The sequence below is a fragment of the Rhagoletis zephyria genome, unplaced genomic scaffold (genome assembly GCF_001687245.7).
Source record: "Rhagoletis zephyria isolate East Lansing unplaced genomic scaffold, Rhagoletis_zephyria_1.1 Rzeph_scaffold_03022, whole genome shotgun sequence".
In the NCBI taxonomy this organism is placed as follows: Eukaryota; Metazoa; Arthropoda; class Insecta; order Diptera; family Tephritidae; genus Rhagoletis; species Rhagoletis zephyria.
Window position 1 is genome coordinate 1 of NW_016160106.1, and position 25,728 is coordinate 25,728.

The 25,728-nt window shown below is 35.0% G+C and overlaps 1 protein-coding gene across 4 annotated transcripts; it reads left to right on the forward strand.

The window, feature by feature from the left end:
• The first annotated feature begins 2,729 nt into the window (after positions 1-2,729).
• whd (carnitine O-palmitoyltransferase whd) lies at positions 2,730-22,015 on the forward strand. 4 transcript variants are annotated; one of them, XM_017623049.1, is made up of 10 exons: positions 2,730-2,887; positions 7,871-8,050; positions 8,140-8,877; positions 8,942-9,480; positions 9,619-9,684; positions 15,477-15,536; positions 18,979-19,111; positions 19,186-19,434; positions 21,210-21,569; positions 21,640-22,015. In XM_017623049.1, the coding sequence occupies exons 2-10, from the start codon at positions 7,910-7,912 to the stop codon at positions 21,781-21,783; spliced, it is 2,430 nt and encodes an 809-aa protein (XP_017478538.1). In that variant the 5' UTR covers positions 2,730-2,887; positions 7,871-7,909; the 3' UTR covers positions 21,784-22,015. The 4 variants fall into 4 exon arrangements, with proteins under 4 accessions (XP_017478538.1, XP_017478539.1, XP_017478540.1 ...); XM_017623048.1 differs by lacking the exon at positions 2,730-2,887 and adding an exon at positions 5,519-5,760 and having other exon boundaries at positions 21,640-21,998; XM_017623050.1 differs by lacking the exon at positions 15,477-15,536 and having other exon boundaries at positions 21,640-21,998.
• Positions 22,016-25,728: the final 3,713 nt, after the last annotated feature.

Genomic DNA, 25,728 nt, shown 5'->3' on the forward strand with positions numbered 1-25,728 from the left:
TGCCTTTTTTATAGGTTTTTAGGTCCTAAAAATCCGTTCCCTGTACATAAGTAAAGAATTGTTGAATTTTGACATTTTGCGAATAGCGCCCAACCCCATCGCGAGAGAAACTGTTTGAAACCACTTAATACTTTCTTAAGCTTTGGAGATATAGGATATTTTAGATATTATTCTTTGGAATTATGAAATGGCTGTAATTGAAAAATAATCTCGTCGAAAAAGACAATATCTGTTTCTGTGTGCCTCGTTAGTAGCACTTTGCTTCTTTCCTTTCTCTTTTTTGCATTGCAACCCGTCAATACTACGAATTATTTCTTTCTTATAAGCCTTTGGCTAAAGGTTTACCCTGAATATCTACTGTACGGACTGTTCACTAATTTAATGCTCTTACACAGCTTTCTTATTAAAAGAAAGCAATTTTTCTGAATATGTTTACACGCAGCTTTTTTCGTCAATTTTGTTGTGACTTGTAAAAGTTTTCGTCCACGTTTTTTCTTATTTTCAGAGTATTGGCTACAAGAAATGTTGCTACATTACGCGGAATAAATATTTTGTCCATCTCTTTTCTTAAGGATTTAAAGCTATCACAAGTTTTCTTGGCTTGCCAAAAGTAGTTCTGAAACAAGTCTTTTTTTACGTACTCGTATCGATTTAAATCTAAAATAAATAATTCCTAAAAGTTTCCAATTAGTGGACGAAGTAACCCTAAAAATTAAATTATGTGGCTATATATTCCTAAAGAAATACTTAAGATTGTTTAGGTGCGACAGTTATTATTTTATACGCTACAATTTTTAATAAAGAAAAAAGTTTTAAACATAAATTAATTTCACTGGATTTTCTGCTGTTTTTTTTTTTTATAAAAATATACTATAACAAAAAACATAAAAATGTTATTTCTAAACTCTGTTCAAAACTCAGGAAAATTTAATAAATTTTCATGCAAATTTCCAATTTTTTAGTCAGATTTTTTAGAATTTTTTGTGAGTATGTAGATTTGTAGCACAATAGATTTTTAACGTGGTCAAGTGTGTTCAAAAACCACAAAATTTATTGCACTTCAAATTAATTTAACTTTCTTACTTGTCCATCACTCCATTAAAACGAATCGTCTTTATGTATTTACTCACTGAAAAGTCAATAATGATAGAATATCCGATTGCGCCGTCCTGTCGACGATGGCATTGCTCAAGTAAAAGCAAACCAAGCCGAATATTAGGTACAAGAAGCCGTCAAAGCAGTCAATTTTTTAATACGTATTAAATTTTTCGATAGAAAAAACGTGCTTTGGTTGTGTAAAATTGTAAAAATCAGGGAAAGTAACAGTTACAACTTTTTTTTTTTTAATCGCTCTCTAACTATAATTTTTTACTTTTATTTGCTTACTCCTTAAATAACAGTTTTTGTAAATCCAAAATAACAGTTATTTTTGATTTTTATATTATATGTCTTAGCTAACTGTTTTTGAAAACTTTTATTTATAAAAGCCCTCAACAAAAAGCAGTCACTGACCTTTACATTGTAAAGTCATCAATATAAATCAGTCACCGATTTTTTCTTTCAAGTCATACTTATTATGACTTACTATTATGACTTTTATACGTATGACTTAAAAAATAAAAGTCAGTGACTGATTTAAATTGATGACTTTTAGAAGTAAACGTCACAGATTGATTATTTTTTTTTTAAGATTTTTATAACTGTTATCTAAGACATATAATATAAAAATCAAAAATAACTGTTATTTGCAGATTATTAACATAAAGATAAAAAAAATAATTGTAAAAAATACAAAATAAAAAATAAAAAAAAATTAAAAAAAACAAAATAAAAATCAAAACTTTCTATTTTTTTTTATTTGCATGCAAGTTTCAAAAAAATATTTATATTTTCAAATTTAATTTTTCAATGACAGTTCTCATCAATAACTGTTATGTTCGGTCCCTGGTAAAAATGTATGATTTGACAAGATTAAAGTTGCGGTAGCATAGACGGCGCCCCCCAAGAATTATAGAATATCAAAACGCGCATTCCCAACGGCAATGACAGTTGTCAAGTACAAGTAAACAAAGCCGAATAGGAGGAAAAAAGAAACTGTAAGTAGAGTAATCTTTAATTTCAGAAAATTTAGAATCTGACTTTTGCGACATCTTTCGAGTATTGCCGATTAATTGTATTGAAGCTCCCTTTTAAATTAAGGAAGAAGTATCAAAATCAAAATCAATTCAAAAAATCATTTTCAAAGTACCATTATTACTGGATAACTAAGGTTTTAAATTGAATGCTCATCCATCCATTCGGCGACAGCAGCTGTTGAGATAACGTAGAAAAAGAGAGACTAAATTATAATCTTAAAATTTTAATTTTTATTGTTGCCTCAAAACACGCAATATCAATTCGATCGCCTAGGAATGCATATAAATATTTCGGTATCAAATCGCATGTTCGTTTACATTGTAATGGATCTTTTTGCTCAATCTAATTCGTAAGACTTTTTGCGTTTTCCTTTCAAGAAATATTCACCGACTTCACTGTATTTGAAAATTGTAATTGTAAATGAATTACTCGCTTATCAACCTGTCTTAAAATTCTACTGCTGGGCTAATCAACAGAGAGCGAAGTAGTCAGTCGCTCGAATGTAAAAACATATATATATATATATGTACACAGGTATGTATGTATACATTTCGTAGTATATATTTACATATCAGTAAGATCTCGAGGCAACATTTCAGAGTTAATCTAGTGAGTCTTAAGCAGCCAAACGATCAAGTTCGATTTTCGAGTAGAGGCGAATTGAAGAAGTCAAAGACAAACTAATTAAAATAACTAAAACAAAGTTTACAAATTAATAAAAATATTTTTTTAGCAGCAAAAGTATAAAAAGGTAAAAAAAAAACAAAACGCAAAAAGTTTTTATTCTATTGGTGATAAGAGATAAGAAATGGAAAAATCAACGAGCTTCTAAGCACCCTTTCATAAAAACACAGAGAATGCGTATGTAGCAGAGATTTAGTACATAAACATACTTGACCGAGTTTTGAACCAACAACAAAGCACTTGGAATTACTTTACCTCGTTTTCCGCGTTACACATCCACACATACCCATTTAGATATGTACATGCATATGTATGTATATACTTATATATGTATGTAGATGAGGGTGAGTGTAGTTAATCGGGTTGTCGATAACTACAGGTGAACTTAATTAGTGTGGAAAAAACAGTTTGTTTTCATTTAATACCTCTATAAATTAAATTGCGTAATAAACCCATGTACATATGAATGTGTGAACAAATAAATACACATTCATAATTTGTATATATGTATGTATGTATGTAAATATTTGTGTACCCACGTATGTACATATTTATGTACATATGTACTATATATGTATGTATGTATGTATGCATGTACATAGTATGTCGTTACCTTAATATAGAAAGGCGCTAACTCATATTGTCGCTTAAATGCAAAAAAGCCGTAACTAAGTAAAAATCCAAAATTCCCTTTTCGATTTGTTTACGACGCATTTCAGCGAATTATAAGTCCCCACACGATTTTAAGCAATAAAAAATTTTAGTCAGTTACGACTTTCTTGCGTTTCAGCGACTATATGAGTTAGGGCTTTTCTATATTAAGTTGACGATGTATGTATATCTTTACATTTCATATGCATACCTACATACATACATACATATGTAGATGTGTATGCTCGTAAATGTTTTGATCGGATTGCCAGTATGAGAGTTTCGTTGTTTATTAAAAAAAAAAAAAAAAAAAAAACCGGTTTTCGATTTAGTTGCTGTTACGAGATTTTCGAAACTATTTATGAGATCGCAAAGAGAGTCAGTCACAAGGGTACATCAGGCGTCGCTCATTATCTACAACAACGATGTATGTATGTATATGATTTCTGCACATGTGTTTGTTTATAATCCATAGCGTCGTTTAAAGTACCAAACGGCGTATCGTCATTTTGCAAAACCGCGTAACTGGCATTTGCTGCCAAAAATTGGATTGCCTCACACACAAGCTCTTGGCTCAAACCCTCCATCCATTCGTCCTGAAACTATGCTAGCCAGAACGGCGATTGCTTTTGTAAAAAAGAGAACCATTTTGAAATATGAGTGTTTTTACGCTCTAGAAAATAATGTATGTGCAACCTCACATACGCGGTTTTGCCATTTTGTTGATACGCGGTTTTGTACTTTCAACGACGATATGTATTATGTATGTACATATATCCCGGCAGTAGGCAAGGCCGCAGAAGAACTAACCCATCCCGCTGAAAGTCGTTCTTCGCCACAAATGACAAATGAAAACAATTTTGAGATTGGTGCACATACATATGTATGTATCTATGTATGTACACACATGCAAGTGATAATGCTCGAGACACCTTTATCGGTAACAGAAGGATGCAGCAGCTTATTTAACAGATTCCTTAACTGAACCATAAGATATTGACCAAAAATTGTCATCTTTCACACCGATTGTTTTTAGAGCATAATGAATCACATATTTTCTATTACCAATCAAAATAAAAAAAGCGAATTTTCGGCCCACGCTATTATCCTTACATATGTATGTGTAAACACAAAGTAGCATTTACATATGCAAATACATATCGTGTTAGAGGTCTGTAGTAAGTTGGCTCGGAATTCGTTTATTTAGATTTTTACGATGCGTTAAAAAAAGCACTTGGAGTGCTTCAAAAAATTTGCAGCTATCTGAAGGTCGCAAACATTCTCAATTAAGAGTAAATAAAGCCGAATACGAGGATACAAGAAACTGTCAGATTAGTCAATTATCTTATAACAACCCTTTCCGAAATGAAACGTGTTTTAATTGCTGAAGATTATAAAAATATACGATTTATAAAGGAGAATCAATCAATAAAATGTGTACCAAAGTTGTTTTTAGTGAAAGTATAGTGAATTTCAGTGCACTTCAAAGTTTTTAAGGCGTTGTGTACTATAAATTGAGAATTGTCAAACTAGGCAAAACCAAATTAGTGGTTCGCGGAATGCGCTGCCTTTGTTAGCCACATCGTGTGGCTTTGGCCTATGTAGTTTTAAACCTAGTCCGAATGTACTCGCCGAAACTGTTTGGCGGGTGAGTTGCAGCTGCTATTTAGTTTTTTGGTGTACTCTCCGCCGAATGAGAATGTCGCTTTTCGTACGGAAGAGAGGCAATAACACAAACATGAAAGCAGACATGCTTACACTCATAAATTACATTCATACATACATACATCCACATTTACATCTACAAATATGTTAAGGTAAAATAAAGAAACAAATTCTCTAAAAACGCCATCTCTCAACAAAAATGGAATGAAAAAAAAACCTAACTTTTGGACTTTGAACGTTTGGCGAACAGAGAATTAAGTCTGGTAACTGTAAAATAGTATATGTGCATACATATGTGAGTACGTGTGTGGAGGCATATATATACATATACTTATGTATGTAATCTGAATTTGAACATTTGTATTGATTAAACTGAAAAATAAAATGTGTACCAATCTTATTTGTGCATTCGTACTATTAAATATACTGGAATAGAAGGGCACGCGGTGCAGTTGGACTCGATTGTTTTTACCGATAAAAAATATACAGTGCCCCCTCGGTAATCGCGACTCTCGATAAACGCCAAACCTCGAACATTTTTGTACTCAATAACCGCAGCACTATGGCACGTTAATAACAAACAATGTATTACAGTGAATGCCAAAAATTAACGTTTATAGGTATGTATGTAGGTACATAAATACGGGGCACAGTTCGCCAAGTGTGCAGGAAAAAAAGTTGTATGCCAGCCAAGGCGGATTCATTGAAGTGTTGTTGATAGAACAGCTGCTTTAATTCGCCTCGGTACACATATGTCAAAACCCCTTAGTGAGTGAGTGCGTAAGGAAGAGTGTTGGCAGTGTTTTCTTTCCCTCTTCCTCCTTGAGCGAAGAATTGCTGAAATTTGACATTTGTGTACCGAAAGCGAAAACAAAATACATGTTAGTTTTTGTTTTTGTACTACCGCTATACCACCTTATATGAATTCGCCTTGATACCAGCATTTTCTTCAAACGTTGTTGCTATGGTTACTGGCAACGAATGTGTAAAAGAATTTTTTTCTACTGCCCCTTTTTGTCGAGTTATACGAGTTTATTATTGTTATTATTATTATACGAATTTGAACATGCAAATTTCAGCCCTTTTTCTTTGTCACAAGTTTTCTTAAAATTCTTATCTCAGGTCACAGTTATGATAGAGAATCCAAAATTGCTGACCTATTAGAACTTTTTCCGTGATTTTTGGCTATAAACTATATTTTTTTTTGCAAAAGATTGCAATAAATAAATTTATTGCTTTTTTTTAAACAATGTGTGTTTCGATAGCTTATTTTCTAAGCTTTCTAACGATAGATATATAATTTGTATTGGGAGTCTCAAAAGGACTACAAGTTTTTCCTTGCATTTTGTCGGCGATAACATACGTTTTCAGAAATGAAAAAATTGTTCGACCAGCGACATTTTTATAAGCATTCCGATTTAAAACTTCCAGCTGAATCCGAATACGAAATTAAAATATAAGAGAGATATTTTTTTTTGTTAAATTTGTATGAAGAATTTTCCGCTGAATACGAAATCGGAATACAAGAAAGTAAAACAGTTTTTGAGATATAGCCAAATTTCGTGTTTTTTGAGAGCTTCATATGTACACTAGGCTGGGTGGTATTGTAGTAGGGATAATATGTTGTCTTAGGTTTAACAATAATTTGCCACAGACGATTAATATAAAAGTTTATCTTTAGTCCGCGAAATTGATTACAAGTGTAACAAATTTTTAAAAAGCTACCTTGGTTTGTAATATCTAGGCAATACGGTTACCGTTAATTTAGTAACCAATTTAATAAATGTGAAAAACGAAAAATGGTGGTGAATGAAGTTAACAGGGACTTGATTTTAAGTTAGTTACGGCTTTTTGCGATGTGATATAGGGCGTTTCTATATTAAGATTGCGATATAATAATTTTAATTTGACCTGACTGAGTTTTCAATTTAAAATTTGTTTCCTTAAAAATACCATTGTATACATAATTCATGAACGAAATATTGATTAAAGGCACTACAGTTCTCGCCAATTTCGTTTGAATAAATCGTTCTCATAATTTAACATGCAAAACAAAAACAAATTGGGAAACATTGTTTTTGTTTTGCTTTATAATTTTTGGGAATTTTTTGTCCACGTGAAATTCGCGATAGGACCCCAATAGATTGGCGCTTAAACAATATGCTACTGTTTGGCCGAGCTTTGTGGCGGCGTGCGCCTTGATGTTGTCACACAAAGGGGAGGAACCTACAGAGTTTTACGCCGACTCCGAACGGCGATTGTACTTTTATAAGAAGCGGTCGCCATATTGTTTAGTTTCCAAATTTCATACCGGCTAAACATTTAAAATAGAAAAAGTTTATTCATATTGCATTTGCACTAAGCCTTAACTGCGTTTTACGCCTATTGAAAAAAGCTGTTATAACTCGGAGCGAGTAATTTTGCCCATATTAATTACAAGGAAAACAAATGTATAAAAGCAAGACCAGTCGACCAGGCACGACGTTAAAAAATATCTCAACAGTGACTCCTACATTCATTAAATAACAGAGCGACTTTATCTTGATTTGTTTCGTGATCTACGATAAATCATCTCATTTCTACTTAATTTATTGACAGATATTTCAAGGCGAAATTGCTTACTTTCAAATAAGATTCGTCCATAAATTAAGAATGAACCGGGCTATCCGATCTTTCAATGACCACAAAGTAGTCGCAGTGTTTTTAATTGCTCCTTGCTCTATTTTATCACTAGATCCAAATCAGTTTGAGCGCGGCTTGAGTTGCCCCAAAAATGGCTGAAGCCCATTCTGCCGTGGCGTTCTCCTTCGCCATCACTCACGAAGGATTCGACATTAATTACGATCAAGAGGTCTTAAACCTTGTTTGGAATTCCGGAGTGCGTTCGTGGAAAAAACGCTTGGCTCGTGCTCGCGTAAGTGACCTCGATTTTTCATAAAAAAAAATCTCTGTAATAATGTACCTTCATATGTATGCATGTTTTTTTGTTATTTTTACTTTCAGAACGGCATTCGTAATGGTGTATACCCGGCACATATACAGAGCCTATGGCTCATAACAGCCATTGCCATTGGTCTACATTTTGGTGGATTTGCAGTGCCCTTTGATCTGGTTCATCGCATATTGGTTCATCTTCCCGCTAATACCGTTAATTGGCAAGTAACAGCTTGCTTCTTTGCAGCTTTGGTTATCTGGCTTTCAATATGTTTTACCATGCGCTACACCCTAAAGTTGCTGCTGATGTATAAAGGTTGGATGTACGAGTCTAGGGCGCCGGGCAGCAAGGTGTCTATAAAAACTAAAATATGGGCTGCAGCAGTAAAAATACTCTCCAGTTGGAACACCCCCGGTCTGTACAGCTTTCAGGGTTCACTACCGAGATTGCCTGTACCGGCGCTGCACGATACAATGCAGCGATATTTGCGTTCGGTGCGTCCATTATTGGACGACGAAAACTTCGCTCGTATGGAGCGTTTGGCGAATGAATTCGAGAACACAATCGGCAAAAAGCTACAATGGTACTTAAAATTGAAAAGCTGGTGGGCCACCAACTATGTTTCGGATTGGTGGGAAGAATACGTTTACCTCCGTGGCCGTAGTTCTTTGATGATCAACAGCAACTTTTACGGTACAGACGCGATTTTCATGAATTTGACTAATAACCAAGCGGCTCGCGCGGCAAATGTTGTATATTTGTTATTGGGTTTTAGACGCTTAATCGAGCGACAGGAGTTGCAGCCGGTATGTAAAGCAAACACATCCTGAAACTTATCGAATGATCCTAACCAATTTCCACATATTTCAGATAATGGTGCAAGGCATGATACCGCTTTGTTCATGGCAATACGAGCGTACTTTCAATACGGTGCGGGTGCCCGGCCTCGAAACTGACCGCATTGTGCATTACCGCGACTCAAATCACATTGTTATTCTGCACAAAGGATGTTACTATAAGGTGATTATCTATTTCAAAGGTCGTATTCTAAGGCCATGCGAAATTCAAATACAAATGGAGGAGATATTGAACTCGAAAGCCATCCCATTGCCGGGCGAGGAGCACCTAGCAGCCTTGACAACAATGAACCGTTCCAAATGGGCGGAGATACGTAACGCTAACTTTGCCCGAGGCGTAAACCGTGTTTCTCTCAACATCATAGAGTCGTCGGCTTTTGTGTTGTCGTTGGATGACGAGCCTTTCGAATTTGATTTGGCACGACCAGAGTTGCTTGATAAGTTTGGCAAAACGTTACTGCATGGTAATGGATATAACAGATGGTTTGACAAGAGCTTTACTGTATGCGTTGGTACAAATGGTCGCGTTGGCTTTAATGCTGAACATACTTGGTAAGTAGACGTTTTCTAAGTATGTATTTATGTAGTGTATTGATGGTACATACATCCATACATATGTATGTATGTATGTACTTGCACCATTTGCAATATTGATTTAACCTCTCGTTGACCTTTTGAACCTTTCCAAAGGGCCGATGCTGCGGTTATGGCTCACGTATGGGAGAATCTTGTCATGGACGATGCCACCACAAATGGGTAAACCAGACTCCATATATTCACCACACACATGCACAGACTTTTCCAGTCACATGTGCTACATATTCTTGAATGCTTGTAATTGAAACATAAATATGAAATGGTGGAGGTCGCTTTTACTTTTATTTTATACCCATTTGTGCACCTTCTGCCATGCCTTCTACAGTAATTTCAAATTGAACATTTGTACATACATATGAATTTACATCCATATCGGTCGTAATCAGTGCAGAAGGTCCTATTTCAAGTTTCGAAAGGTTTTTCCTTTGCCATAAAATTTCATATTTGTCAAATGGGGCCGTTTGCATTGATGTTAACGATAGGTACTAGGGCACCGTATGATTACTTTACGCATCGTACGATTTCTCTTCCATATTCTCTTATTTTTTGCAAATTTTCAAAATCATTTTTTCATAAATTAATTCATAAAGTCAAAATTAAAATTTTATACCAGTCGTTTTTACAAGAATGACGACATAAACAAATAATGAGAAATATAATCAAGCAAATTAGATTTGATTTTTTTGTTGCGATTTCAAAATACCTACTCAAGGACGTGGCCCCAGGATCTGATACATATACTACTTAATTTTTTTGATATATTTTTTATTTAAGCATTTTTAATATCGCGGTTTTCGGTAACGAGCTTTCTACAGACGCTCATCAAGCATAGTCCAGAAAGCCTTTCTTCTCGTTATGCTTCTGAGCCGCCCTTGATAAGTACTATAAGCAAATGGCACAAATCAAACAGAAAAAAAACGAATTTACTAAATGGAAAAAGCGTGTCGGGTCTTTGTTTCTCATAAGATTACTAAATGAATATTAATCGACGATGCGGCGATCCCACCATGCCAAGTGTACTGTTACATATCGGCATCGGCGATATTTTTATGCAATCATGCAGTGCTCTAATACGTACATATGTATGTATGTATGTACATATCGCTACCTCAAGTCACAAAGGCCCTAACTAACACTTTTTTCGAAAGTGCGTTTTTCACAGATTTTGGTAGGATGTATGTATGTATTAAAATACACATTCGATAAAAAATTTTAAAGTGTAAGTACCAAAAACGAGGGTGTTGTAAGCCATAAAATAAAAAAAAAATAAAATGTTGGTTAGGGCCTTTGTGAATTAAGGTAACGGTATAGGTATGCATATGGTCATTTCAATAGGGAATTCAACTTTCTGTAACATTGTTAGTGCTTTTTTTCAAGTTCATAAATTTAAGACCAAATGATCGGTTAAATAAGTTTTTCTTTACAACGCTAAATCCAAAGTAAAAAGTTTGGCAGACCATTAACACATCCAGGAATGGGCGTTTTTGATTGAATTGTTATTCAAATAAAAAATAAAATTTATTCATAATTTTTCTACGTTTGAATGACGAGTAAATTTATATTCTTCATTCAAGTAATTTCGAATCAAGGTATAATTATTCACAGGTATTGTCTTCCCAAGAATTTTGCATCACATCCAAATCAGGGATGATAAATGAGTTTTTTAATTTTGTACCAAATGGTCAAAAAAAAAGTGTACTAAATAAGCCGAAAAGCCGAAAAAGTACCAAAATTTAAAAGGCCAAACATAGTTACATAAATGTTTTTATATTAGATACAATTTTCTGTAAAAAAGTCAAGATATAAAACATGGCTTGTCGAAGGTGGAAAACATATTTAAGTGCAAATGAGTTGTTTTTAAATTCCATCAAAACGGTTTACTGGTTTTGCGTTCAACAACTTTTTCGGATAATTTTGTCTCCCCCTATGATTCTTCTTTCATCCTCTCGTTGCTAGTACTTACTAAAAAAGTTTATGAGTAGACCTATTATGACAGCAACTGTTTTTTTTTTGTTTTTATTTAAGCAAGAGTTTTGTTTTTAATAAACACCACGTATTTACTTAAATAAGGTGGAAAAAGATGACTATATTTTTATGCACAAAAATTCAAATCTCCAAGTAAACAGAGTGTGGTATTTCGACATAATTGTGGTGCAGTACTGTATTTTGACAAAATGTACCAAAAAAGTACAATTGTACCATCAATTTCATCACTGATCCAAATTCGTGCTCCCTTATTTTCACTTTTTTTTTAGTTTTCGCTCAATTTAATTTTTAAAATTTTTCAAAATAAAAGAAAAAACTTTTGAATTAAGTGAGAAATAAATCTGTGTTCGTATGGAAAAGTAGCTTATGTCGAAAGGCTGGCTTTAGTATAAATCGGCATTCGCAGCATACGATTGCGAATGACTCACTGGCGCTGAGCTGTTGTAGAACTTTTGGCAAATAAACGTGCAAGAACTAGTTCCGATACTAGCAAGTCAATATTCTTATTAAGTCTCATCAAAAAATTCCTTGCCGTTTAAAGAGTAAAGGGAATGCCGCATTATACTAAAGCCAGCCTTTCGACATAAGCTACTTTTCCATATGAACACAGATATATTTTGAATTTGTTTACTAGGCAAATGTTTATTTTAATTAAATAAGTTCTCCTGCAAGAAGGTTTGTTCAAAAATATATCGACTGCTGAGTGGAAGATCGACCTATCTCGGCAGCCAGTTCGAAAACGCCCTTTCTCAAAAAAATTTTCAAAAACGTCCTATTTCAAAACTTGGTTGAAGAACGCCCTATTTCAGAACTCCTTTCAAAAACGCCCTATCTCATTTGCCGATTCAAAAAACCCCTTATGTCAGCACATTTTCAATACATTTTGAAGTGAGATAGGGCATTTTTGAATCGATTTCTGAAATAGGGCGTTTTTCAATAAAAGTCTGAAATGGGACGTTCTTGAAAAGTTGTTTGAGATAGGGCGTTTTCGAACTGGCTGCCGAGAAAGGTCGATCTTCCACTCAGCAGTCGATATATGCACATACATAAGTACATATATGGTATATATTTGGGGTATGGAAATATCCCTTTTCATTTAAGGAAGTAAACCTTTTAGAGAGGGCAACAATGATGTTTTTCAAATAAGGCAAATCGGAATATGCGCTCTCTAGCAAGACAATACCTGCAATAATTGTACCATGATTTCGAATGACGAACGAAAATGTATTCTTATTTTTTTATTCCTACTACTACTTAATTTATAAGCTTGAATACAGCACTGATTACATTACAAAAATTTTAATTTCCATCAGAAAGGACCATCTGTAGGGCAAACTTTTCGTTACTACTTTTTTAATTAAAAATTGCAATCGGCAAAAGTTTTCAATAACCCCCTTTTGATTTCTTTAACAGTATGTAACGGCATGAAATTTACTATAATCTTGATCCTCACTTTGCGCGGTCCCCTCTGTGCGATATTTTACGCAGCGCGTTTTCAACATCTCCCAACCACTTTTTTACGCGGTTACACTTTTTGTACGAGGCTTCCGCGATATTTGAAAAAAAAACACAAATAGTTTAAATATTTTCGTAAAATTTGTGAACGGCACCAGCGCACGTTTAATAACATACATAGAGATGTAACTCAAAATTTCAAAAATTTACGTTTTTTGAGATTTCAACATACAATTAAACAAATAACTAAATTTCCCAAAAAAGGCGAAGATGTGCGTGTCTCTCCATCTGGTTTTTGGCATTTTCCCACAAAATTTAAATTTTGAAATAATTCTGTATATTATTAAACGTGCGATATGTACGTACATACATAGTGAAATGATCCACTGTGCCTACGTAGAGACTCATGACTTTTTCTTTTAATATGCTGACAAGATTGCAGAGACGCCACTCTTTTTTCCGGGCTTTAATTCCAGCTTTCTGATCGAGTTTCATTTTCGACCGTAATCGTTCACTTTTCGCTTCCCTGTATTCACTACGGGCGGATGGGAAAAATCTGGCGAATACTTTTTCGAGCGAATCTCCGATAATAATGCCGATTTTAATTTAACTTTAGCCATATTACCAAAAGTATACTACATTTTTAATCGTTCGAGTTCGAGGGAATTTGCATGCGGAAGACGAATTCTTTTTTGCGCACGTCTATTCTACGTGGTTTAATTTGCAAAATTGGTATTATAAAATGAAGCGAGTTTTTTGAATGACCCAACTAACCGCGTGAAAAGAGAATCAAGTATAAATAGACCCACCCATTATGACTTACATTGGCTCTATTTTGAAATTCTACTGCCAATTAAGAATTTAAATACAACAAAAGAAAATCTAACGTTTTTCGGTGTTGTTGGCCCCCACTTTTTTCCAATATTTGCCGATATGTGAATACATACTTATTTAAGTACCCAGTGGGAATTAGGAGCACGTAATAATACCTTATTAGCAACTTACTCTTCACCTGGCAGTCATTACCATTTCCCTGCCGAACGTCCCTTACTTTTACAAAGGCATGGCCGCCTTATGTAAGTAGGAATTTAGAATGTACATTTGGTATCAGACATACTTCTGAGCCGCTTTACAAAGTAAGTTACGTGTAATGCAGAGCAGTCGCTCGGAGTAGTTCGGTGCTTGGAAATAACTTCGGCTGCACGTTATTTTGCAACTGACAACGTAATGTGTCTTCGGAGGTGTTCATTTTGCCCTTTACTAGTAGATGACATTGGCCATGATGACAATTTTGGTACTAAAAACTGAAAGAAAACATGGCTTACCTCGCAAGGTGCTTACCTATTTTCCCAGTGGGTATCTGTATAAGTGCACTCGAATTCTTACAAATACTGACAAATTTATAATTTCCTTATGTAAAATATTTGTACATACATACATACATACATAGGTATTTTACATACATACATATCGTCACCAGAAATGCAAAAAGACGCAACAAACATCATCGTTGAAATGCAAAAAGTCATAACTCATAAAAATTTCCAAAAATTCACTTTTTGATTTAAATGATGGACTTCATCGAATTACAACTCCCCACATCATTTTATGGAAAAAAAATTCAAATATTAGTCACGTCGTTTTCCATTTCATTTACGTGTTGTTACGCCGTTTTGCATTTCATTATGTATCTTTACCTTCATATAGAATGGACTTTTATAGCATTTTGCTTTGTTCATACAATAACTAAAGATTTAAGTTCTCTGAGGGAAAATTCCTTCTGACGTTTATTATTATTGAAAACTGGAAATTTATTAGGCTTTAACCAAGTGGTTAGAGGTCAGAATAGTATTAAAAAAAAAAACGTTTTCAATCGCTGTTGTCTTTCGGCAAGCAAGAAGATCGCTCTATGTTAGCAAATGGTTCAAGAACGACCTATTTCGGAATTTGTTTTAAAAACGCCCTACATATCTCAAAGTCTGGCTGAAGAACGGTCTAAATATTTCAGTTGCCGCTTCCAAACTGCCCTATCTCAACATTGTTTCAGTTGAGCTAGGACCTTTTTGAACCAAATTCTGAGATAGGATGTTCTTCAACCATTTGCTGAAATAGGTCGGCCTTCAATCCAATTCTGAAACAAGTTCCACTCAGCCTTTGATATGTAATACAAGTGGTATGGGGGGACCCCCTCTGAGACGCTACATTTCCGAGATGCAAAAAGAATAATCGAAATCGGTTAACGTGGTCCAAAGTTATGCGATAACATACATACATAAAAAAAAAACAATATTCCGACGAACTGATAACCACCTCCTCCTTTTTTGGAAGTCGGTTAAAAATTGATAAACTATTGTGACTTTCGTATGAAGTTGGGTTTTGAAAGAAAATTTTTAGGGCCATTGATATGTATGTATGTATGTAGTACCTATATTAAGGTAATAATATTAAGCTGACATTTTTTACGTAAATTTGTATTGTGGTTGTAAGTAACGCTTTTCCGAACATTTTAGGGCTGATGCACCGGTTATGGGTCATCTTTGGGAATATATTTTCGGTGATGATATATATGGGTAATTTTCAATTGCATACACATTCATTCATTCATACATTTTCTCGGACATTCATACGTAGTAGATATCGTTCACTTCTTATGCACGCACATATCTAGTCATGTATTTATTATGTATTGTAGTGAAAAGTATTCCAAAAATTAACAAAACTATTATATTCAGCACTAACAAAAAATTCGACATCCAATATTAAAAGACAGTCGGGATTCATAAAAATATATTTCGTTATTTAATACTTTTATTATTTTGTGTAAGAATTTTCTACTAAAAATCTTGGGTCAGAAGAAAACTTTAAAGGCATTTGCTGGAAAATCCCGTTTTTTAGTTCTTTCAGTATTTTAAAAAATGAGCGATACACATATGCATGTACATATATTTGTAGTATGTGTGTATGTACATGTGTTTACTAGACTATACAAAGAAACAACAATAACAATAATAATATCGCAAAATATTTTCTCCAATAAAATGCGCTGAGCAGACGGTGAGCGAAGGAGAAATCTCAACCATAATTTTGGCAAACGCGGAGGAATTTTAAAAACTTAAATTTTGAGTGCAATTTTTGTAGTAAAAAAATCGTAATATAAGTTTCATGGAAATGGGAATAATTCAATCGTTTCTTCTTCGATTGTGGTTTTCAAGGTATCGATGAAAAAGTATTTTTCACATCGTTAATTTTCATTCACCGCCCGCAAATTTCGGAAAAAATCCATCAGATGCAAATGGATAATTTTTTAGCGAGATAAATAGTGGGATAAAATAATATTTTTACGAAATCCTGTAATTGACTCAGAATTTAGAAATGTAAAAAGTGTCGAAAATTGCATTCAAAAGTCAGTCTTCTAACTTCTGTCTGGGTGGGGTGTGCCCCGATTACGTTTAACCCTAAGGTGGGGTTCTACATCCAGTTTTCTTGCGGGATGTGCTTCTGGTAAGCTTCGGAAACAGATTCTATTTGAATTTAAAATCGCCTACTGGGCTCTTTAAAAAAAAGTGAATCTACAATTTAGTCAGTATTTTTTTTTGTCTTCCTTATTATAAATAGTGAGAAATTTGAGTTAGGTAACTACCCAGTCGGAAACAAGTGACTTTTTTTAAAATCAAACTAATTGAAAAACTACTTTGAAACAAGTGAAGTGAGTAAATGTTTCGCATTTTGATACCCTTTTTACCAAAAGAAACAATTTGTGTCTTGGATGTATGAAAAAGCAACTGTGAAGTGCAGACCTAAAGCGTATTTAAATGAAACATAGTGACTTTAAAGTGTTTTAATCCAGATGCATTTTAAAGTAGTTGGAATCAAATGCAGAGTCGGACAATCGGCTTGCTGCTTGCACACAATTCAAACTGAACATTTGAAAGCACACTTACATGTCTGGCTGTGGCTGAGCGTGCAGAGGTGCTTGCTGTTATTTGTTAGCTTCCAGAAGGTGCGGGTTCAAATCCCATCAGAGGCAAAATGTTGAAATTATTTTTTTTTTTTTGGCTTCGAAATATGAAAAAGCATTTGTGAAGTGCAGAACGAATGCGTATTCAAACGAAAAATACTGACATTGAAGTTCTTTAAACCAAATGCATTTTAAACTAGTTGAAATAAAATGCAGAGTCGGATAATTGACCTGCTCCTAGGACATGGCCATGTTAATAAAGTTAGTTGCTTATATGAAAAAAGGAAGAACTCCAACCACTTATAGTTGGTAAAAAAGTACTTTTTAAATTGCTTTTAAAGTAGTTTTATTTCCTACAGGGTAGTAACTTGTTCTTCTATGTATGTGTATATTTGCATACATATCCTGACGGAAACAAGTGATTTTTTTAAATGAACTAATTGAAAGACTAGAAGAAAGAATTTGTATACTCTTTTTGTTCAAATAAACAATTTGTGTCTTGGAAGTATGAAAAAGCAACCGTGAAGTCCAGAACGCAAGCGTATTCAAAAGAAACATACTGACTTTGGAGTCGTTTAAGTCAAATTCATTTTAAAGTGGTTAAAAATACATGCAGGAAAATGCAATTGACTGCTTCCTAGGACATCGCCATGTTAAAGTAAAGTGAGTTCTACATGGAAAAAAACTGCATGCACTGTAAGCCAAACTGGAATACAATAAGTCTAAGTAATTCTCGAAGATCAACAGTAATTTTTATAGACTTGAAACTTACACCTTAATTTAATGGGCTACAAAACTGCATACCCAGAATTTTTCTAAGAAATGGAATTGAAAAGTTGAAAATTTTGATGACAATTTTTTGGTTGTTCTTGAATTTTCCCGAGTTATATATGAAATTGAAAAAATCGATTCTGCTGGTCTTTGCTGTTGAACTAACTATATTTTTGTAAAAAATAAGAAAAATTTGGTACGGCAAATGTAAGTAACGAAACGTCTGCGTATTCATATTTTTGACGCTGACTGTATATACCTACATGCAGTAATGGGCATTAATCATTAAGATAATTTGTAGCAATAGATGTCAGCTACCCTAAATTTTTTTTTTAATTAAATTAAATTAAATATGTAAAAAAAAAAATGGAAACACGAACACAATTTTAAATCCACTTTTTTCTAAAAAGGTCCAGTAGGCGATTTTAAAATAAATCGGAAACTGTTTCCGAAGCTTACCAGAAACACATCCCGGAAGAAAACTGGATGTAGAACAACCTTAGGGTTAAACATAATCGTGGCACACCGTTCGGGCTGGCTGGAATACAGGCACTGCCACTGCCAACCACTACACCACAGCGGCCGCTGTGTAACTGTATTACTTCAACTTTAAATCAATTTTACATACTTTTCGGTGTAGTAGAATAAAGTTCCGCCCATTTAATTAACTACTAAACCTCTACAGAATATCAGAAACATTAATTGTAATCATATTTTTAGGATAACAATTAAAGTATTCGTAATCGTAATTTTCATGATTACATCTACTGTAATTGTAATCTTACAATTTTTAGAATTACAATTACGGTATTCATAATTATGTATTTCAGGATTACGATTACAGTAATCTTAGTACTTAAATTTTTAAGATTACAATTATTATAATCATAATGGTAACATATATGACTACAATTAAAGTAATCGTAATCGTATATAATTTAAGGATTATAATTAAGCAATCGTAATCAAAAAATAACCCAGCTCTGGGTAAGATTACATTTCCAATTTTATTGGTGTGTTGGCTCAGAAAAGTTTAGTTCACATTAATGAACGAACGAACTAATGAACTAGTTCAGTAAAAAGAGCTGGCTCATTCGCTCTTTAGCTTGAAAGCTCCCCAAGTCTAGTACATACATTCATATATGCATACATATTTATAATCAGATAACACATCCATACATGCACACAATCACACAAATGCGCATGCCTACATTCACACACACATATTTAAAAGTATTTGTTAAAACTTGACCACCACATAACCAATATGTACATAAATCTAGATATGATGAGGCTGGAAATACAAAAGGAATCCCGGAATTTCAGCCACCATCTCCTACCCGACTGAGCTGGGATCTTGCTCCTTTGCAACCACAAATTCAAGAGGCGACATTGGACGCTACCAAGTTAATAAATGTGAGTCACTCTAAAAAATACGCAACACAATAATAACATGCACATGTAATAATAAAACAAAAATAAATATGCAGGATGTGGACCTACGTATTCTGGTGCATAACGAGTATGGAAAGGGTTTCATGAAGAAGTGTCGATTGTCACCCGACGCCTACATTCAAATGGCTCTCCAATTGGCATACTACCGTGACGCGGGCCGATTCTCATTGACATATGAAGCGTCGATGACACGCCTATTCCGCGAAGGTCGAACAGAAACCGTAAGGCCATGTACTATAGAATCAGCGGCTTGGGTGAAAGCAATGGAAGACAAAAACTCGACAGTAAGTTTATTATTTGCTAACACATACAAACACTCATACCGGTTTTCGGCTGTATTTTTCCGTATTTTTAGGCGATCGTTTTTTTTTTAATATAGAAAAAACCTTGTGTACCAACATTTTTTAATGGATTGTAAATCCATTCCAGACATTTATTTCCGACCTAAAGTTAGCTTGCAAACATATTTTACTTTCATTTTTAAGGTTCAACTATCCACATCAATATTATATTTCGAATGTAAAATACGCTATTCGAAAAATTTTTGCTTGAATTTTTTTCTTTATGTAGTACAAAAAAAAATAAGAGTCGGTTAGTGCATACACAGATACAGGGCCATCGAGAGAAAACTGGGGCCCGGAACTAAATATCACGGGCCCCTATATACAAATTATATTAATTTAAAAGCATATGGCTCAAATCGCCGAAAACGAAACCGAGGAGAACAATTTTTTTCACAGATTTCGCAGATTTTTGATTATATCTGGGTCATACATATTCTGAGGAATCATAATATATAAATATTAGCACGAATCTCTGTTTCTCAAACACGAAAATTCATTAATCTTGGGAAGCCTTTAAATTAATTAAAATTAAAAAAGCATAACCACCGCCATTTTATTACAACGCTTTTATCAACTTGCAATGTGTTGTGTCCAGAAACTTTCAATGTTGTGTGTCCAGACAGCTATAAAAGCTTTGCTTTGCAAGTTCCTATAAAGTCTAGACATCAACCTCGTTGGTTTGAGAGGTAGATGTCGCCCTATGCACTACGTACGCCACATCGGAAATGGAAGACACGCCATTTCTGTAAATGAAATTAATTGCTGCTCGCATGTATGTACATATGTACATACATATGTATGTATATGAATGTGTGTGTACCAATATATTAATATCGTTTAATTATTTTAATATCTATTGCAAAGTTTTATACAGACAAGACTAAAAAGTAGAAAATAAATAATATAAAACAAACTTTTTAATATACAACGCTTTTATAAATGGACTAAAAAGTAGAAAATAATAATTCTCAGTCCCATAGAATTTGTTTTGATAACTTTTGATTTTGAAATTTTAGAAAGTCATTATAAACAATTGATTGAGATTGAAAATGAAAAGCGTGGGGCGCATGCCATAAAAAGCAATAGATTTAATTGAGAATAGTGAAACTACATAACATAGATCTAAAATTTCTATAGAGAAAGTATAAATTTGAGAACGATTTTAAGCGGTCATTATTCATATATCCACATACATACATATATTACCCTTCATATCAATTCTGGTCTATTACATGTGACCCACGTTTTTCATTTTGAATGTCATAAATTGTTTATAATGACTTTTTCAAAAATGGCCTATCGCAGCATATTTTCAACATATTTTCATCTGAGATAAGGCGTTGTTGAACGGAATTCTGAGATAGGATGTTTTTGAGAAAATTCTGAAATAGGGCCTTTTTCAACTAAATTCTGAAGTAGGGCGTTCTTGGAAAAGTTTTCTGAAAAACGACGTTTTCCAACCGGTCGCCGCGTACGCACGCTTTCATTTGAATAAACGTGTTGCGTTCGATTTCTATCGCTATGGCGTTGTGGTGCGCAAGGCTTTAACCGTTTCTTATTTAAAAATTGGAAACCGACATTTTCAAATTGCAATTTTTCGAATAACCGACTAGCCTATATTAGCAGAAAATTAATAATCGAACAGCCTAACATTACATACATACATCGCATACGAAATACAACTCAATACACTCAATAATTTATCTTTTCTTAAGAACGAGGAGCGAATACAGTTATTACAAAGTGCATGCGAACGCCACCAACTTGGCTACCAAGATGCAATGTGTGGGCGAGGTATTGATCGCCACCTGTTTTGCCTTTACGTGGTTTCTAAATATTTAGAAGTTGATTCGCCATTCCTCAACGAGGTATTAAGCGAACCGTGGCGCTTGTCAACAAGTCAAACACCTCACGGACAAACCCCGAAAATGGATTTGAAGAAGCATCCAAACTGCATCAGCTCAGGCGGGGGTTTTGGCCCGGTGGCCGATGACGGCTACGGCGTATCGTATATCATAGCCGGTGAAAACTTAATCTTCTTCCACATATCAGCTAAATTAAACTGCAAGCAAACGGTAAGTTTATGCAAGCGACATATTCTTTTTTTTGGAGTTTATGATAATTGTTATAATTTGCATTTTTTAGGATGTTCACCGGTTTGCCGAAAATATTTGTAAAGCATTAGCCGACATTCGGGCAACGTTTGAGCAACACTTTAGCAAACGTATATGCCAAGGAGAAACTAATACCAACGGTACTGCCTCAACGAAGCCAAATAAGGCGAAATAGTTAAAAAAACAAACAAAAAAAATATATATATATTACAACTATTGTTAGCAGTTTCAGAATCTAATTATATGTATGTACATATGTAAGTGTTAAAATTTGATAGTTGATTTTTATCATAATCATACCTTTTGTGTTGTTTAAGTCGGAGAGCAAGAGTCAAAAATCATCGATTTTCTCAAACTCTGAGCAATTTTAAGCTACATGATTAGGCGCTATTTTGTAAGCCTATTTTTTAAGAAAATTAATAAAAAATCATTTTAAAAAAATTAATTACTACATAGATAGAATTTGCCTTGGGTAGAATCTAAATCAGCCTTATCCTAAGTTTCATTTTCCCCGAACCGGTTCACTTTTCACTATTGGTTTCCATGGTCTTACTATGGGCGGCTGACAAATTTTCGGGTGAATTTTTTTTTCAGGCGAAACTCAGGACAAGACAAAATAATATTGCTCCATCATGAAATTACAAAACAATGGATTTTCTGAAAATTCTTATTACCGATGTCAAAAGTATGCACAAGAAATTAACCAAGTTACAGACGTCTGTATTAGGGCATTCAATCCCGGGATCCATAATCCCGGAATTCCAGAATCCTGGACACTTTTCCATGTCCCGATTTTCCGGCATTACAGCTCCGATGATTTCTGCAAATATGAGTAAATGTTTTTGACAAGTAATATAGATATTTTAGAATACTATCAAAATATATAAACATCAAATTATTTACTTTTTACTAAGGGGCATTATGCTCCCCTAAGACCAAATGTGGTGACAAGAAATCTGTGTGGTTTGAAAAAGGCGAACCTATTGTAAAATGAAAAAAATTGTGCGTAAGTCGAAATCCCGAAAAATCTCGGGATCCCGGGGTAAGAATTTTTGCATCCTGAAATACCGGGATTGTTAAAATGCTTCGGGATTGAATGCCCTAGTCTGTATGTATGTATCACATTTTTTTGTATTTTACTACAAGTGTTAGAACCGCACTCAGAGTAGTTTAATGATTAGTTAAGGCGTCCTCAGTAACGATTTGAAAAAATTCCTTCTCGGAGTCAGGCAATGATTTGTTAACGGCATTTAATGAACATTAAAGTTAAGTAATCAAAAACCTTTACTTAACTTTTTAACGAAAGATTTTGCAATTTTTTGTTTGTTTCCAATAAATTTCAATTTCGACATTACTAATCCCTTTCGATGTTGTTGTTGTTGTTGTTGTAGCGGCTACGGGTTGCTGGGTTTTCCAGGCATACGAAGAAAGGTTTCGAGTCATGAGGTGTCTCCCCGCATGCCAGACACTCATTTGGTACATTTGCGTTTAGTCTGCTTAGGTATGAGTTTAACCTGCTGCAGTAGCCAGAGCGAAGTTGGGCTATTGTGGTTCTTATCTCCCGAGGCAGATGAAGCTCCGTCTCGTCAATGTGCGCCTAGAACGGCATTCACAGGTCTGGAGTCTACACAACTCGAGACTGAGTCCCTGTGAATGCCGTTCAGGGCCTGTCAATATGCTGACGGGTACAGAGGTTGTTTAATGAACCTCTGGACTTCGTCCGTCAGTTCGTAGAGATGCCTCGTGACGTGCCTTGGCGAGGGCTCTTCTGCAAGCAGCTGCCCATTTGGGTGACCACGTCTATGGCTCACAACAAGGAACTGCTTGCAGAGCATTGTATTATGCTCCTTGATCGGGAGCAATTTCGCCTCGTCGTGTAGGTGGGGTCCAGGCAACATCAGAATGCATCCAGTCGCTGTCCGTAGTGCGGTGTTTTGTGTCGTCTGCAGCTTCATCCACTGCGTCCTACTAGTCCCCGGCGGCCACATTGGTGCTGCGTAGTTCAAAACCGGCCGGCCTATTGCCTTGTATGTTGCCAGCAACGTTTCTTTGTCTTTGCCCCAAGTACTGCCGGCTAGCGACTTGAGGACCTTGTTGCGGCTCTGTACTTTGTTGACAATAGCGGTTGCGTGCGCAGAGAAGGAGAGCAGACTGTCGAAGGTTACTCCGAGTATTTTGGGGTTATTCACCGTCGGAATTTGTGTATCATCGACGTGAATTCCCAGCGGAAGCCTGACCTCCTTCGTCCAGGTGGTGAACAAGGTCGCAGAGGATTTCGTAGGGGAGAGGGTTAGGCTCCTTGCAGTGAAGAAGCGAGAAAGCTCGGAGAGATACCCGTTTACTTTCGAACACAAGTCATCAATTCCATTCCCAGTCGCCATGATCGAGCAACCGCCTGCGTAAGAGACAATCGAGACTCCCTCTGGTGGTTGAGGAAGCTTTGAAATATAAAAGTTAAACAGTAGCGCCGAAAGGACACCACCCTGTGGACACTACCCTTTCGATGACATGAGCTTTGCGATGGTCCTATTTCCACCTGTCAAATCTATGCCAAGCGTGCATAATCTTCTTTGATCTTGCACCTACAACATAGGTACGATGCGTAAGCTAATAAAAGTCCTTATAAGAAAGCCTAAGATCACATTTGAGCGTTTTTTGTTATAGTAGGGCCAAAAATCCTCGCTACCTAACAGTATGAAAAGTTTTCCCCTACATCGGCTAAATGAGTCGTTTCATCTCTTGAATATCGTTTTAATGAAGCCATTGATATACCAACCGTGTTCCTTCTTGGACGGATGTGGTCGAATCATTCCTTGCCAGATTTGGATTGTAATGTTAACCTTATGGGGAAACCAACCAAAATATGTTCCTCTGTAACTTTTTAAATAGAATAGCTAACGAGATGGGAGTTTCATGTAGACATGAAATAGTAGTTGCAGAAAACGATAGCATATATAGCTCGATTCTTTCTTAAGTCGACTTAGGCGTTTATTGCTTACGACCACAGATATATGTGTAGATATCCATCATTCTCCCACTGTATTAGAACGTTAGGAATATTGCTACCCCAGCGCGCCCTATTTTTTAGTCCAAATATTCCTTTTCCATTGCCTAACAAATATTCTAAATATAAGCCAAATCTGCAACTAAATGCAGTCTTTAGGAATAACCCGGCCCAGCGCCACCTAGCGGTTAAATTTTTAGTCGGAATATTTCCCTTCAAGGTGCTGATATATGTTCCAAATATGAACGAAATCGGTCCAGCCGTTTGGTGATATAGTGACATACAATTTACGGAAAACTCTTATGAAATTGTGAAATCGTGACGTCTCAGCTTTCTTAATTTTTTGACAACAACAACAAAAAGCTTTGAATTTTTTTTATCGCAAAACTTTCCACACAGAAGGTCCAAAATAGTACATTGCGATCATACGAAAGACATTTCATTTTTATATATATAGATTTCAAACTGAACGAAAAAAGTGAGTGATGCCACAAAAATAAAGGGCCGCAACTGGGGCCATACTTAAATTTTTCACTTCATAATTTTTAACTATGACAGGAAACATTAATTAACAGATTTAACGATCATTAGTTAAGTGCCCGTTAGAGCTAATTTAAGGAACATTTCTGAGTGCGGCTGTTAGCAAAATTTTTAGAGGTTGAAAAATTCTCACAAATTTAAAAAAAAAAACAAAAAAGGACAATTCTACTTTCCTAGCCAGCAAAGAAACGTAAATTTTGCCGGCAGTTCAATTTTCCGTATCCGAAAACGAACAGAAAAAACTCCTACAGTTATCATCAATTTTCGTATCCGGAAAACGTTCGAATAGGATGATGTCATTTGAAAGCAATTATTGTATATTATTTGCTGAAGCTAAACATTTGAAAGCATGCAGGCGTAGTCGGCAGTGGCTGAGCGTGCACAGGAGTATGCCGCTATTTGTTAGCTTCCAGAAGGTGCCGGGTTCGTATTCCGTCGGGCGCTTCGTAATTTTATTTTATTTCTGCTGAACCATGAAAAAGTATCTATGAAGTGCAGAAGGAAAGCGTACGAAAGCGTGAACGAAAAATTCTATCAGGCAATTTCAGAAAAAACAGCCGAAAACGTGTTGGTCAA